This window comes from Meles meles, chromosome 5, assembly GCF_922984935.1.
Source record: "Meles meles chromosome 5, mMelMel3.1 paternal haplotype, whole genome shotgun sequence".
NCBI classification, from domain to species: Eukaryota; Metazoa; Chordata; class Mammalia; order Carnivora; family Mustelidae; genus Meles; species Meles meles.
In genome coordinates this window covers 137,578,688-137,592,305 of record NC_060070.1, presented here as the reverse complement: position 1 = coordinate 137,592,305, position 13,618 = coordinate 137,578,688, and the positions used below count along the sequence as shown (strand labels likewise).

Genomic DNA, 13,618 nt, shown 5'->3' with positions numbered 1-13,618 from the left:
TGAGCTGAGATTGAATCAGATGCTCAACCAACGAAGCCACCCAGGTGCCCCGACCCCATTAGCTTATTTTACTATCACGTTTTACTGAGACATAATTTTAGAGCAATTTGGAATTAAGATTTTAATTCTTCTGAAACTAATATGGCAGCGACTCAATGAAATTTCTTTAAAGACTAGAATCCATTTAGAAAAAAAGGTATGTAATTAATTGATTTGGGTTTAACGTTAAAAATTGTTATGTGTGTATACTTTTTAAAGATTTTATTTATTTATTTGACAGACAGAGATCACAAGTAGACAGAGAGAGAGGGGGGAAAGCAGGCTCCCCGCTGAGCAGAGAGCCCCATATGGGGCTCAACCCCCCCCCCCCCACCCTGGGATCATGACCTGAGCCCAAGGCAGAGGCTTTAACCCACTGAGCCATCCAGGCACCCCTGTATTTAGATTTTTGAAGGTAAAGACTCTCCAGGAACATTCCAAGATTATAGAGACAAGAAAGATCCTTATTATTTTCACAATAAGTCCCAAAATTAACGTCTCTGCAGTCTCAGAGGTGATTTTAAATTATTTTTTATGTTAAAACATTTTAGAGTATATATTATCTTAACCTATCACAATTAACGAAATATGTATTTGTCAAAGAAAGGTGTGAATAGTTTTAACATTTGGAAGACAAGCAGAATAAAAAAAAATGAAGGACACGAGTGGCCAGACCTTCCGCACACAGTTAATATGATGAAAATCTGCTAACAAAACTCCTGTGGGGAGAGAGGACACGCCCTTCGTTTCCTCCCCGATCCTCGTGGCGACTACGGGAGAGTGATTTTTTTTTAAATTATTTTATTTATTTGACAGAGAGAAATCACAAGTAGGCAGAGAGGCAGGCAGAGAGAGAGAGAGGAGGAAGCAGGCTCCCGCGGAGCGGAGAACCCGATGCGGGGCTCGATCCCAGGACCCTGAGATCATGACCTGAGCCGAAGGCAGAGGCTTTAACCCACTGAGCCACCCAGGCGCCCCGCGGGAGAGTGATTTTAATCGGAAACCCTGACCTACACTATCTTTCAAAAAAGGGAACTTGGGGGAGGAGAGGCTGGGGGGATGACCAAGTCCTTCTTTTCGCGTGGACTTTCACCTCTGGTTGGAAGGAACATCCAGCTTGAAACTAGAGAAAGAAGAAAATTCGTGAAACTGCCCAAATATGGCATTTTCCGTCATTGGAGTTCTCCGCTGTCCAAGGCTGGTAGCTCTGAAAAGCATCTCAGTATTGGGCCAACTTTCCTAACAAACCTGACTGTTCCTTGGCCGGGAGGTGAGAGGACCGCGAGCGTGGACAATTCGTTAGCGCAGATTGTGGGTTTCCCATCCAAGTACTAACCAGGCCCGACCCTGCGCGGGTTGTGGGTTTAAGGAGCACCCGCTTTTTCTGCCTTCCAAAGAAGACACTGATCTGGCAGGAGGTGCTGGCGGGCGCGCCCACCCCGCCGGTCCCGCGCAGCAGCGGTCCGTGCGCCCGGAGGGTGCTGGGCTACTCCCAGGTCTAGCGCGCGCCGGGCTTCGGAGTTTGGAGGGATACAGGTCCTAGCATCCCCCTCTAACAGTGACTGGCCTTCAGGAGCCGCTCTTTTCTGGATACGGCTGGGAACAGAAGCGTGCCGCCTGCAGAGCAAAGGCACGAGAACAAAGTCCGGGAAAACACTTCCCCGGCCGCTCAGAGTGGCTACAGAGAGATTTAAGTCATGTCAAATGATTTGTTTTATTGGACGCCTCCAGGTACCGCAAAAACCCTAACGAGTCGGTCCCGGGGGATCCATGGCATCCTGCGCCCCGTCACGTGGCTGGCTCCTCCAGGCTCCAGAAAACTCCCGCAGAGGGAATGGGGGTATTTCCACAACACAGCAATAAAGACGATCTTTAAAACGTTGTTTCCAGTGGATGGCTGCTGAGAACTCACTGAGTCCCCATCCCCTGTTTAAGCAGATAAGGAAACTGACGCCCAGAGAGAACTGAGACGAGGGGTGGGGGGGGAAGAGAGAGAGAGAGCGCGCGCTGAATGTCCTGCTTATGAGCGCTGGGCCCGAAGAGCCCCCCACCCGCCACCCCACCTCCCCGTCCCGATACCCGTAGTTCATCTCACCTCTCCTTCTCCAGGTTCACTTTCAGGGACTATTGTCTCACTGGGCCACTTCCCTTGTGCCGCCCTTCCGGAAAACAAGTGCACCCAGACCCGAGAGCGCACGGGGACGTTTGGCATTCCTTCGGACGCCAGTCCACCAGCCCCCAGGAGAAAAGCACAGACTCCCGGACGCTCACCACAGTTATGACAAAGCCAGTGGGCGCGGGCGCAGTTACCCAGACTTGGGCGCGCGACGGCCAGGGTCTTACAAACAGTGCCTAGGAATTGCATCGGCTCTCAGGGGACTTAGCTGGAAAGCCTCTGTCGCAAAAACCTTCCATCGAAACGCAATCCGAAACCCCAGAGGCGAGGAGAGGTTAGGGGGGAAAATTTTTTTTTTTTTTTTTTTCTATTTAAATGCGACATTTCAACTCCCCACCCTCATCCTCGCCCCCGGACATCTTGGTCAGTTTCCCGAGGGCTCAGGTCAACCTCCCCCTCCGTTCCTAGGTCTCTGTCCGGGCGGGGGTGACCCTCCTCGCCGGTGCGGGGAGGGTGGGAGCTGGCGAGGAGCGGGGAAAGGCGGAGCCTGGAGGGGTGCGTCATTATAAACGTGCGGGCAGCTGGCAGGAGCCCACGTCCCTGTTTCCAGCACAGCCTCCTCGGCTACTTTTGGATTTCTAAATAAATTCTCTCTCTCTGTCTCTCTGTGTGTCTCTGTCTCTCCATCTCTATCCAATAAGACGGAAAACATCACCTCGCCCATCCAGGTTTTTTTCTTCTTTCAGGATCCTTGGCGGGGAGCTCAGGCAAGGTGCGTGCAGATGCTGGCGGAAGTGGGGCAGAACGCGGACTGCGTGTGCCCCTACGGGATGAAGCTCAGTTGGGACATCAACGATCCGCAGATGCCTCAGGTGCGTGAAACCCGGTGCGCGCGCGCACGTGGCTCTGTCCACCCAAAAAAGTGCTGGTGGCATTCAAGTTCTTGCAGAAACTGAGGAGAGATCCCCTCTCCAACCGCCACCTCCCTGAGAGTCCTCAGTTGTTAGACGGACGCCACAAGCCGCAGAGTTGGGATTAGTGATGTGTCTTCTCCTTGCCCTTGTCTGAAACACACCAATTGTCCGGAGAACTGTCAATTAGGCTTCAAGTTCTCAGTCATCTGGTGAGAACAGGACACCTGCCCCTTGCTTTCCTTTATCCAAGCTAGAAACCATTCTTTGAAATCTATGAGGAGGGTACAGCGAATGTAGATATTATTGCTTCTTACGCAGCAAAACTGTCAGACGGCTATAAATCACCGTGGCCCGAATCTTGAATAGCGGGACTGAGGTGACTTATGCAGATGCTGGTGGCTGCCCTGGATGGCATGCTAACCAGACCACAGGTGACAAGAGAGCCTCTGGGATCTGGAGTTTGGCCCTAACTTCTGATCTTACTTCTCTAATGACAAGGAGATCACCTCCTTTTAGGGTGATTTTATTTTTGTCTTGTTTTAATGGAACAAAGTAGGGTAGAGCCGAGTCCAGGGAATGAGCTGGACAGTTATGCTCGGTCATATTGGTTTAGGGCAGAAACTGAGGAGTACTTTGAAGTCCTGGGTGTATGAAGATGAGAGGAGTGGCTTCCCACACATTTGCAAAGGTGAGCTTCCAGCAATGTCTGGAACTGGGAAAGAGACTACCACATGCCTTATATGTTAATCAGAAAATAGCAATTCATTAGCAAGGTCATGTAGCCTTTCAAAGAGATCAGCACGGTTTTTTTTATGTACATATGTTTAGTAATCTGTTCTATTTGTTTTAAAGTCTGCTACTTCCATCGTCCATTTGTGGGAAGGTAGACCATAGCACAGCAAGGACACCTCATTCGCACTGACTTCCCTCCAGAAAATCATCATAATAGTATAATCTTGCATTTTAGGAAAGAGCCACTTCCAAATAATAGAAAGATGGCTCCTCTTTTGTGCATTTTCCTAGATTTCCCAAGCAAATGTGAATTACTTTTCCTTTGGGACACTGGTTCTTAAGCAGGGAATGTGTGTAATATCTCAAAAGGGCAGGTGCACTGGGAAATAGAAGTGGAAAAACAGGATCCTAGCCTCGCTCCGGCTGACTGAAGGAGAAAGAGCTAAACTGGTTGTATGACCTTGAGATAGTTCCCGAATATGCCTTCGTTTCAGGCCAAGATGACCTGTCATCTAGTGGTGGAACTAGATAGCAATCTCAAGCTGTCAGCCAGATTTTCTGTCATGTGCAGGATGTGCGTTTTTGTCTGCATGTGCCGACACCTGAGAACAAAAACAACCCAATCCTTGAGTCCTCCATTTTTTTGCTCTGACTTAAAAATATGGTCTCAGTGCCTTCATTTTCAGTGTCGCTGCCTTGGGAACTGGTATGAGACATGGAGGATAGTGATTCTCTCCCCTTACAGGGGGACACTAATGAAATATTCTCTTCTGGGAAATTGTCTATTTTACTAAGGTCCTTGGATTGAAATGCTCACTTTATAAACAGCATTTAGTTTATACTTCGGGTTAATAGTGTATCATTAAATATTTCATTTGTGACTTTCCTTAAGTCAATGTATTAATTTATGGCAATTACAGTATTTTTGAGAAAAGGTAAATGATGCCTCTCGGTAATAACAATGATTTCAACCATATCCCTGTGGCTTGGGAAACAAAATTACCCATTTACCCTATTTTTGTTAGAATGTATAATACTAATGAGGTATCCAAGTCTGAATTGTCCAGCTGAGAATAATTTTTTAAAACTTTTTAAGTTACTTTTCAGTGTACTAGAATTCATTGTTTATGCACCACACCCAGTGCTCCATGCAATACGTGCCCTCCATAATACTCACCACCAGGCCTGGCCCAACTTCCCACCCTCCGCCCCTTCAAAACCCTCAGATTGTTTTTCAGAGTCCATAGTCTCTCATGGTTCATCTCCCCTTCCAATTTCCCTGAACTCCCTTCTCCTCCCCATCTCCCCATGTCCTCTGTGTTATTTCTTATTTTCCACAAATAATTGAAACCATGTGATAATTGACTCTCTCTGCTTGACTCATTTCACTCAGCATGATCTCCTCCGCTCCCGTCCATGTTGCTACAAAAGTGGGTATTCATCCTTTCTGATGGAGGCATAATACTCCATCGTGTATATGTACCACATCTCCCTTATCCATTCGTCCATTGAAGGGCATCTTGGTTCTTTCCACAGTTTAGCGACCATGGCCATTGCTGCTATAAACATTGGGGTACAGATGGCCTTTCTTTTCACTACATCTGTATCTTTGGGGTAAATACCCAGTAGTATTGCAATTGCAGGGTCATAAGGAAGCTCTATTTTTAATTTCTTGAGGACTCTCCACACTGTTCTCCAAATTGGCTATGCCAACTTACATTCCCACCAACAGTGTAAGAGGGTTCCCTTTCTCCACATCCTCTCCAACACACGTTGTTTCCTGTCTTGTAATTTTGGCCATTCTCACTGGTGTAAGGTGATATATCAATGTGGTTTTGTTTTTTTTTTTAAAGATTTTATTTATTTATTTGACAGAGAGAGAGAGATCACAAGTAGGTAGAGAGGCAGGCAGAGAGAGAGAGGAGGAAGCAGGCTCCCTGCGGAGCAGGGAGCCCGATGCGGGGCTCGATCCCAGGACCCTGAGATCATGACCTGAGCCAAAGGCAGCGGCTTAATCCACTGAGCCACCCAGGCGCCCCTATCAATGTGGTTTTAATTTGAATCTCCCTGATGGCTAGTGATGATGAACATTTTTTCATGTGTCTGATAGCCATTTGTATGTCTTCATTGGAGAAGTGTCTGTTCATGTCTTCTGCCCATTTTTTGACATGATTATCTGTTTTGTGTGTGTTGAGTTTGAGAAGTTCTTTATAGATCCTGGATATTGGCCTTTTGTCTGTACTGTCATTTGCAAATATCTCAACTGAGAATAATTTTGCTTTGCCAATGTTAGATTGAATGCCCTTGGGGTGGAGGGAGAGAGCGAGCTGCAAACAGCTTATTAAGTAGTGATAATACTCTTTTGAGCCTTTATCATATCAGGAAAGCCAGTGGCACCTGGCTGCCACAGATCTGTCTGAATCCCAGTTATGCCACTCTAGAAAGTTCTTTCTTTAATTTACTCTTCCTCATCTATGAAATAAGAGTATGGATGCCCATCATGGAAGGTTGTCATGAGGATCACAGATACTCCATAATGTGGCTTTGCGGGTCATACTGTCTCGGTGCCAAAAGCCCAATTCTGTCATAGATGGAAAACAGCCATAGCCAATATGCAGACAGATGTGCATGCCCATGTCCCAACACAACTGTGTTCATGGGTCTTGAAATTTGAATTTTAGATTAATTTACATGTGTCATGGAATCGAATTCTTTGGATTTTCCCCCAACCATTAAAAAAACATAAAAGTCATTCTTAGCTTGTGGATTGTACTAAGACAAGCTGGATTGGGCCCTGTATTCCTAGGGCTGACCCCTGACCTAGAGAGTACTGGCTAAGTATTAAGTGTTTCATAAAGGGCAATTTTATATTAAACTTCTATAGAAGAGAGACATTGCAGTATAGATAACGCATATCATGGGCAAGACCACCAATGATGGATGTTGAAGCAGTGCTCTGTGTTGTAGATAAAACTTGCTATTTCAGCCATGCGGCTCTTTGTTGAGAAGTGCAAAACTCCACATTGCTCTCGGATGAGGTCCAGGGCTCAGCCGGTTCCACCTGGTGCTTGGGTTGATCTTGATGGCTAAGTCCTTCATCACCATGCTCCTATAACCTGGGAGAGATAAGTTGGGAGGAGCAAGGGAAGCTGTGTTTCTCTCTCTCGTGTTGCTCTGGGTATCACTGCTGATGCAACCGACAGGTTTGGAGTAGGGGCAAGAGCTTTAGAAGGAAAAGCACTGGACCGAAGTGGAGATATTTACAGACCGAATCGCATTTCAGGGATAGGGCGTTATAATCACTTTTTAGCCTGGCGCTTTGATGCTTCATTTGAAAACGTTTTCACTTCCAATTTAACATTGAAACGTACCCAGAAGTGGTCTACCATGGTGGTAAGGAGAACAGGCCCGGGAGTCAAACTGGTAGGACTCAAACCCTAGAACCAGGTCTTACTAGCTCTGTACCTTGGACAAGTCAGTTAACCCCTCTGACCTCTGTGTTCTGTCGGATTAACTACCATTATAGGAGTACCTATTGTCTGTGTGAGTTATGGAGGCCAGCGGAGCTAGTACACAGACAGCATTTAGAAGATAAGAATGTCATAAACATCCATGACTAGCCAGTGGTCACAAACGCAGGCACAGACAGAAGACGTGTGACACTTTGCGATGGCACAGTTTGTGGGTTTTAGGACACTTCTGGAATGAAAAATAACCAGTTTTTATTCTAATGTGCTTGGGAAAAAATGAAAAGCACAAGGTGTCTGGCTTGGGCTTCATCCACTCGCCCCGTCCTTCCAGGAGCCGGCGCACTTCGACCGCTTCTGCGAGTGGCCCGACGGCTATGTGCGCTTCATCTACCGCAGCGACGACAAGAAGGCCCAGCGCCACCTGAGCGGCTGGGCCATGCGCAACACCAACAACCACAACGGCCACATCCTCAAGAAGTCGTGCCTGGGTGTGGTGGTGTGCGCTCGGGCCTGCGCCCTGCCCGACGGCTCCCGCCTGCAGCTGCGGCCTGCCATCTGCGACAAGGCACGCCTGAAGCAGCAGAGTGAGGCCCGGACCCCGTGGGGTGGCCTTGTGGCCCCGAGTTCCCTGTTCCCAAGGAATGTCCCCTTTCTTCCTTCACAAGCACATGGGGTCCGAGTTGTTATTAATATTTCTCTCCCGCTGGCTTGGCAGAGAAGGCGTGTCCCAACTGTCATTCGGCCTTGGAGTTGATTCCCTGTCGAGGGCACAGCGGATACCCGGTAACCAACTTCTGGCGGCTTGATGGCAACGCGATATTTTTCCAAGTAGGTGGGGGGACGTCACAGTCTGTGGTGGGTATTTTCATCATACCACAGGGACGGGACCACCTGCCATGTGCCTTAAGAAGCCTGGACTAAACCAAATAGAGTTTTGTGGTCTGACATTGGGACTGGAGCTCCCAGAGCCTTACCCAGACCAGAGGAATGAGCTTTGCCTCTGTGTGTTCTGTAAGGGCGGCAGATAGTAAGCCAAGTTATAGTTAATATGGGGAAAAGATTGTTAGATGATCTTTTAAGATTTCTATTATCCGTGCTGTTTTATGAGTTCAATAATTTTTTTCTCTGTCATTTTGGAAAAACAAAAAACAACCCGAGATCTTGGGAGAGACAATCAGTTTTGTTTTTGTTTTTGTTTTCTTGACGATCAGTTTTTGACAAACATTGCCAACTTCCTTCAGCAGAATAAGTATTTGATTTATTTCCTTATTAACGCAGGCCAAGGGAGTGCATGATCACCCAAGACCAGAGAGCAAATCAGAGACGGAAGCTAGAAGAAGTGCCATCAAGAGACAAATGGCCTCTTTTTACCAACCCCAGAGAAAGAGAATTCGAGAACCAGAGGTAATGGGGAGCTAACATGACACTGTGGTCTTTGTTCATTTTCATCACAAAATACATTGCTAATTATGTAAAATATGAATGTCATAAATTAATTAGTCTTTATTTTAAATGAAAATTATATCTCCCACAAAATGTCACTGAATCCATATTTTGGATAGGGTTCCTAATTTCTTCTTCTTAAAAAAAGCAAACTATCTCTAGTCAATGAGATGGTGAGGATGTGTGCCAACAGCCTGATACAAGGACAGGTACTGGGTTTTAATAAAGAGAGAAACTTGTGCGTACCAACAGTGCATTAACAGTGCCTTCTTGAGACCATCCTTCGCGTTATTTACACAGAACAAATAAAACCTCTTGGGGCAACTTGCTCTGGTTTCAGCCAAAGCACGCCAAGCTGGCTGTGCTAGTCCAGGGATGAGAGAAACGTGTTCGAGTGCTTTCTATGTGCCAGGCATGTGAGGGCTAAGAGCTTCACATATGAAATGATCACAAAAGCCACAAGAGAAGGTGGTTGTTACTGAAAGTTTTACAATTAGGAATCTCAGGTTCAGAGAGGTTAAGTAACTTGCTCCATTACTGAGGGACAGAGTCAGGGTTTGAACCCAGGTCTGGATCAGGCTCCTGTGACTTGGTTATTATGAACATAGGATGAGAAACACAGAGCCATCTGGCATTCAGACCCACCCTGCCCGGCGGCCATGAACTCTCCTCGGTCAGCAGTATGGAATTCATCAATCCTGAGCAAGCTCAAGTTCAGCCTTTGGGTCCTGTGCCCAAATCACGTACCTGAGCAGATGCGGTGCTCACAACACACAACTGGCCCGTTGGAAATTTGATTTTATTTTGTTGGTTGGCTACTGTTACAGAGGAGGGCACCCATGTAATTTACATTTTAATTTACAAATAAAAATTTATATATATGTACATTTTCAGGCTGGAGAGAATCAAGACAACAGTGGACATTTCAACAACATGCCTCCCTTGGAAAATCCAGAAGAGTTTGATGTAATTGCTGACACTGGCTTCCCTATTCCAGGGCAGCCTTGCCTTTCCTTCCCCAGCTCCGAGGCTTACAAAGCTACCTGTGACCTAGCCACCTTCCAAGGAGACGTAATGCCACCCTTTCAGAAATATCCAAACCCGAGAATTTTTTTGCCTAGGCCACCTTGCAGCTATGAATTGGCAGGTCCTAGTTACACAAATTCAAGCCCACATCCCGCCCATTATCCAAATTCCAGCAGCATCTCTAATGACACAGACTGGGTTCGTCTGAATGCACTGCAATATAACGTCAATTCCTACAGCAGCTTTGAGAGAAGCTTTGATTTCACCAGTAAACAGCACGGCTGGAAAGCAGCTCTTGGAGCACCTGGCCTTGGGGAGAGACCTGACCATGGACAGCTCCAGGCCGTGGCCACTCACCCGTATTATAACTCAGAGCTTCCCTGCAGGTACCTGTCAGCTCCCTCGGCAGGTGCTCCAGCCCTACAGACCGTGATCACCACCACCACCAAAGTGTCCTACCAGGCCTACCAGCCCCCTGCTCTGAGATACTGCAACAGCATACAGGAAGGGAAGAGCCTTTCAGGGTGTAACTATGCTTCTGAAAACATCTCTCTGCCCATCTATCCGGAAAGCTTGGACTTCCCAGCTTCAGTAGCCAGGGCAGCCTCGCCAGCAGGGTCACTTCCTTTGAAAATTCCAGGTGATTGCAGAGCCATCAGACCCATGCTGGCCTTTCCTCAAGAGTCCGCTCCCTCCAGGACAGATGGAGCAGAGACTTGGGATGTGTGTCCACCAAGGTTGGGGTCTGCAATCAGTTATTCAGATGGGGCTGGTCCGTTCTTTAGCTATGACAATGAGGATTTTTGAACAATTGTCTTGGACACAATGTAATAGTGGTGTCCATGCGTGTAGGGAAATGTGGACTAGAAGCCATCTCTTGTTTGAGCTGGGAAGTTGATCTAGCAGACGTATAATTAGAATAATGCTGATCGGTGGAGAAAATTGTGGGTTGGAATGTTTAGATCGTATAGGGAAATTTTGGCACAGCATTTTAAAACCTACTGCCCTACAGGGGTACCTGGGTGCCCGAGTCAATTAAACCTCCAACGTGATTTTGGCTCAGGTCCGGATCTCGGGGTTGTGAGATCAAGCCCCATGTCAGCCTCCAGGCTCGGTGCACAGTCTGCTTGAGATTCTCTCTCTCTTTCTCTCCCTCTCAAATAAATAAATAAATAAACAAATAAATAAATAAAATCTTCAAGGAAAAAAAAAACCCTACTGCACTAAACATAGGATCAGGTCTGAAATGTGACTCACCCAAATGAACAAATAAGCAAGTTGGGTAGCATCATGATTAATAAGCTAAATTCACTGGGGTAGAAGCCACGAGTGCTGGTTATCATTCTAAGCCCTTTCTCATTTGACCATAGGGAATTTTACAAATCCTGATCTGGCCCTAAGAGGTTGTCAAAATAGTTTCAGGAAGAAATCTTTACAATCTTATCTCCTGAGTGATTTCTTAAAAAATTTTTTTAGCATTTACAATCCATTACAAGAGCTTCAGGAAATAAATTTGATCATTTTATCTCCAAGCATATAACTACAGCTTTTTAAAAAATCTACAATAGAATGATAACATGCAATTGTTTTTAAGAGAATTTTGTTTTCCAGTATCAGCTAAATGCCTTTTCTTAACATTGATGAATGTTTTCATAACAGAAACAGCCTAATGATGATATGTATTTAATGGATTATTATTGTGCTAAAATGTGTTTCTGATTTTCAGTATTAGAAGTGAGATTTTTTTTTTGATTATGTCCAGTGCTTTATTTAACATAAATAGTCTCATAAGAGGAGACATAAACATGTCCCCAGGCCAGTAAAGAGTACGTGTGTGTGTGTGTGTGTGTGTGTGTGTGTGTGTTTATGAGGAAGAGATATGTGAGGTCCCTGATGGGTTCTCTGAGGGGGTGGCCGGTCAGGCAGGGCCTGGGCCAATCAGTAAGGCAGATGAGGTCCCCTCCTGGGGTCCTCACTGCTCCTGGGCGCCCCAGGAGATGTAGTCTGGCTGCGTGGCTGCGTGGTACTCGTCGATGAGCTGCTGCACCACCTCCCTGGACGCGTCCAGCTCGTCGAAATTCTCCTTGAAGATGTCCTCCTTGCAGAACTGCTCCAGGAAGGCCTCCCGTTTCCGCAGCTTGTCATACTGGCAACAGGTCCGCTCGAAGAGCGAGGAGATGCTGGTGTGGTTGGCCATCATGAGCCTATTGACCCGGTGGGCCAAAGGCAGGTAGGGAGACTTCCTTGACAGGGCCACCTGGATGCTGGCAGGGCCCCAGGGGATGAAGTTGGCCAGCTTCCGTTCCCGGATCCTCTGCAGACTCTGTGGACCTGGATGGGGTCCACCTCCCCCTGGATGATGTTGAGGATGGCGATGTAGCAGTGGTTGGTCTGGCGATCCCGGCCCGTGGACACCATCACGTTCTTGGGCTGCAGCAGCCGCCTCATGACATCCAGGACCGTGGTCTTCCTCACGCTGGCCACTGACTGGTCCATGGTGAGCATGTTGTAGCCCGTCATGAGGAAGTGGAGTCGCGCAGTGGGAATGAGGGAGGCGATGAGGCCGATGAGGTCGTTGTTCATGTAGCTGGGGTAGCGCAGGGTGGTGGTGTTGGCTGACATGATGGTGAACACCAGCTTGTTGATCTGGGAGAAGGACGGGTTCTGGATGTGCAGGCGGTCTGTGGTGATCCGGATCAGGGCTGTGTTGTCCAGCACTACCACACAGTCTGCATTCTGGGTCAGCCTCTTGAGCATGAGCAGTGAGTTGTAGGGCTGGACCACCACATCACTCATCTCGTCCTGGTTGGGAAACACTGAGTATGTCTGCACCAGCTTCTTGGGGTACCTGTCATTCAGCCGTTCTAAGAGGTAGGAGCCCAGGCCAGAGCCTGTCCCCCCAGCGATGGAGTGACACAGCACGAAGCCCTCTAGACTGTCACTGCCATCTGCCTCCCGATCTATGATGTCGAAAATGTCCTCGTGGCTCTTCTCTCCCTGCGAGAATCCACTAGCCCAGTTGTTGCCAGCTCCTCCTCCATGCTCCGACAGGTAGATGTTCTCTGGGTTGTAGAACTTCGCATAGGGGGAGTTGAGGATGGAGTGGATCACCCGGGGCTCCAGGTCTGGCAGCACTGCCCTGGGGATGTAGTGCTCATCGCCTGCCTGGTAGAAAAAGACGTCCTTGCGGTCAGTGCCCTCGGTGGAGAACTCCTCCACGATGCCGTCCGGGCTGATACCATGCTCGGCACACAGCTGTTTCCAGGACTTGAACCCAATCTGATTGCTGCACAGCCCAACTGTAGGGTGATGATTTCCCTCCGCATCGCTCCTCAGACACCGGTGCTGCAGACACTCCCGCCAGCAAAGCCGCGGCTCGGTCACAAGTGAGATCTTTTATTCAAATACATGTTTACTGTTCCTTTGTTACTCCTTATAAATGTCATTGATAATATTTGATCGAATGTAATAAAGATGTTTTAAGGTATTGCTGATGCTTCCATTATCTCAAAAAAGAAATAGGTGCACCTGGGTGGCTCAGTGGGTTAATCCTCTGGCTTTGGCTTGGTTCATGATCCCAGGGTCCTGGGATATAGCCCCACATTGGCTGTCTGCTCAGCAGGGAGCCTGCACCCCCCGCCCCTGCCTGCCTCTCTGCCCACTTGTGATCTCTGTCAAATAAATACATAAAACCTTTTTAAAAAATAAGTCAAGATGGCAGAGAAGTAGCAGGCTGAGACTACAGCAGGTAGCAGGAGATCAGCTCAATAGCTTATCTAAACATTGCAAATACCTACAAATCCAACGGGAGATCGAAGAGAAGAAGAACAGCAATTCTAGAAACAGAAAATCAACCACTTTCTGAAAGGTAGGACTGG

The 13,618-nt window shown here is 47.5% G+C and overlaps 2 protein-coding genes and 1 pseudogene across 2 annotated transcripts in view; 1 reads left to right on the top strand and 2 right to left on the bottom strand.

The window, feature by feature from the left end:
- SYCP2L (synaptonemal complex protein 2 like) overlaps window positions 1-1,215 on the bottom strand; it is a 114,556-nt gene extending 113,341 nt beyond the window's left edge. The window contains exon 1 of the mRNA XM_046006111.1: window positions 1,133-1,215. Coding sequence (XP_045862067.1) covers window positions 1,133-1,215 — 83 coding nt within the window. The remainder of the gene's footprint in view (window positions 1-1,132) is intronic.
- Window positions 1,216-2,937: 1,722 nt separating this feature from the next.
- Window positions 2,938-10,599, top strand: GCM2 (glial cells missing transcription factor 2). Its single transcript, XM_046006110.1, has 5 exons — window positions 2,938-3,027; window positions 7,603-7,855; window positions 7,987-8,099; window positions 8,550-8,675; window positions 9,609-10,599. Exons 1-5 carry the CDS (start codon window positions 2,938-2,940, stop codon window positions 10,545-10,547), a joined length of 1,521 nt encoding a protein of 506 aa, XP_045862066.1. The 3' UTR covers window positions 10,548-10,599.
- Window positions 10,600-11,702: 1,103 nt separating this feature from the next.
- Window positions 11,703-13,066, bottom strand: LOC123942028 (annotated as a pseudogene).
- Between the last annotated feature and the right edge of the window lie 552 nt (window positions 13,067-13,618).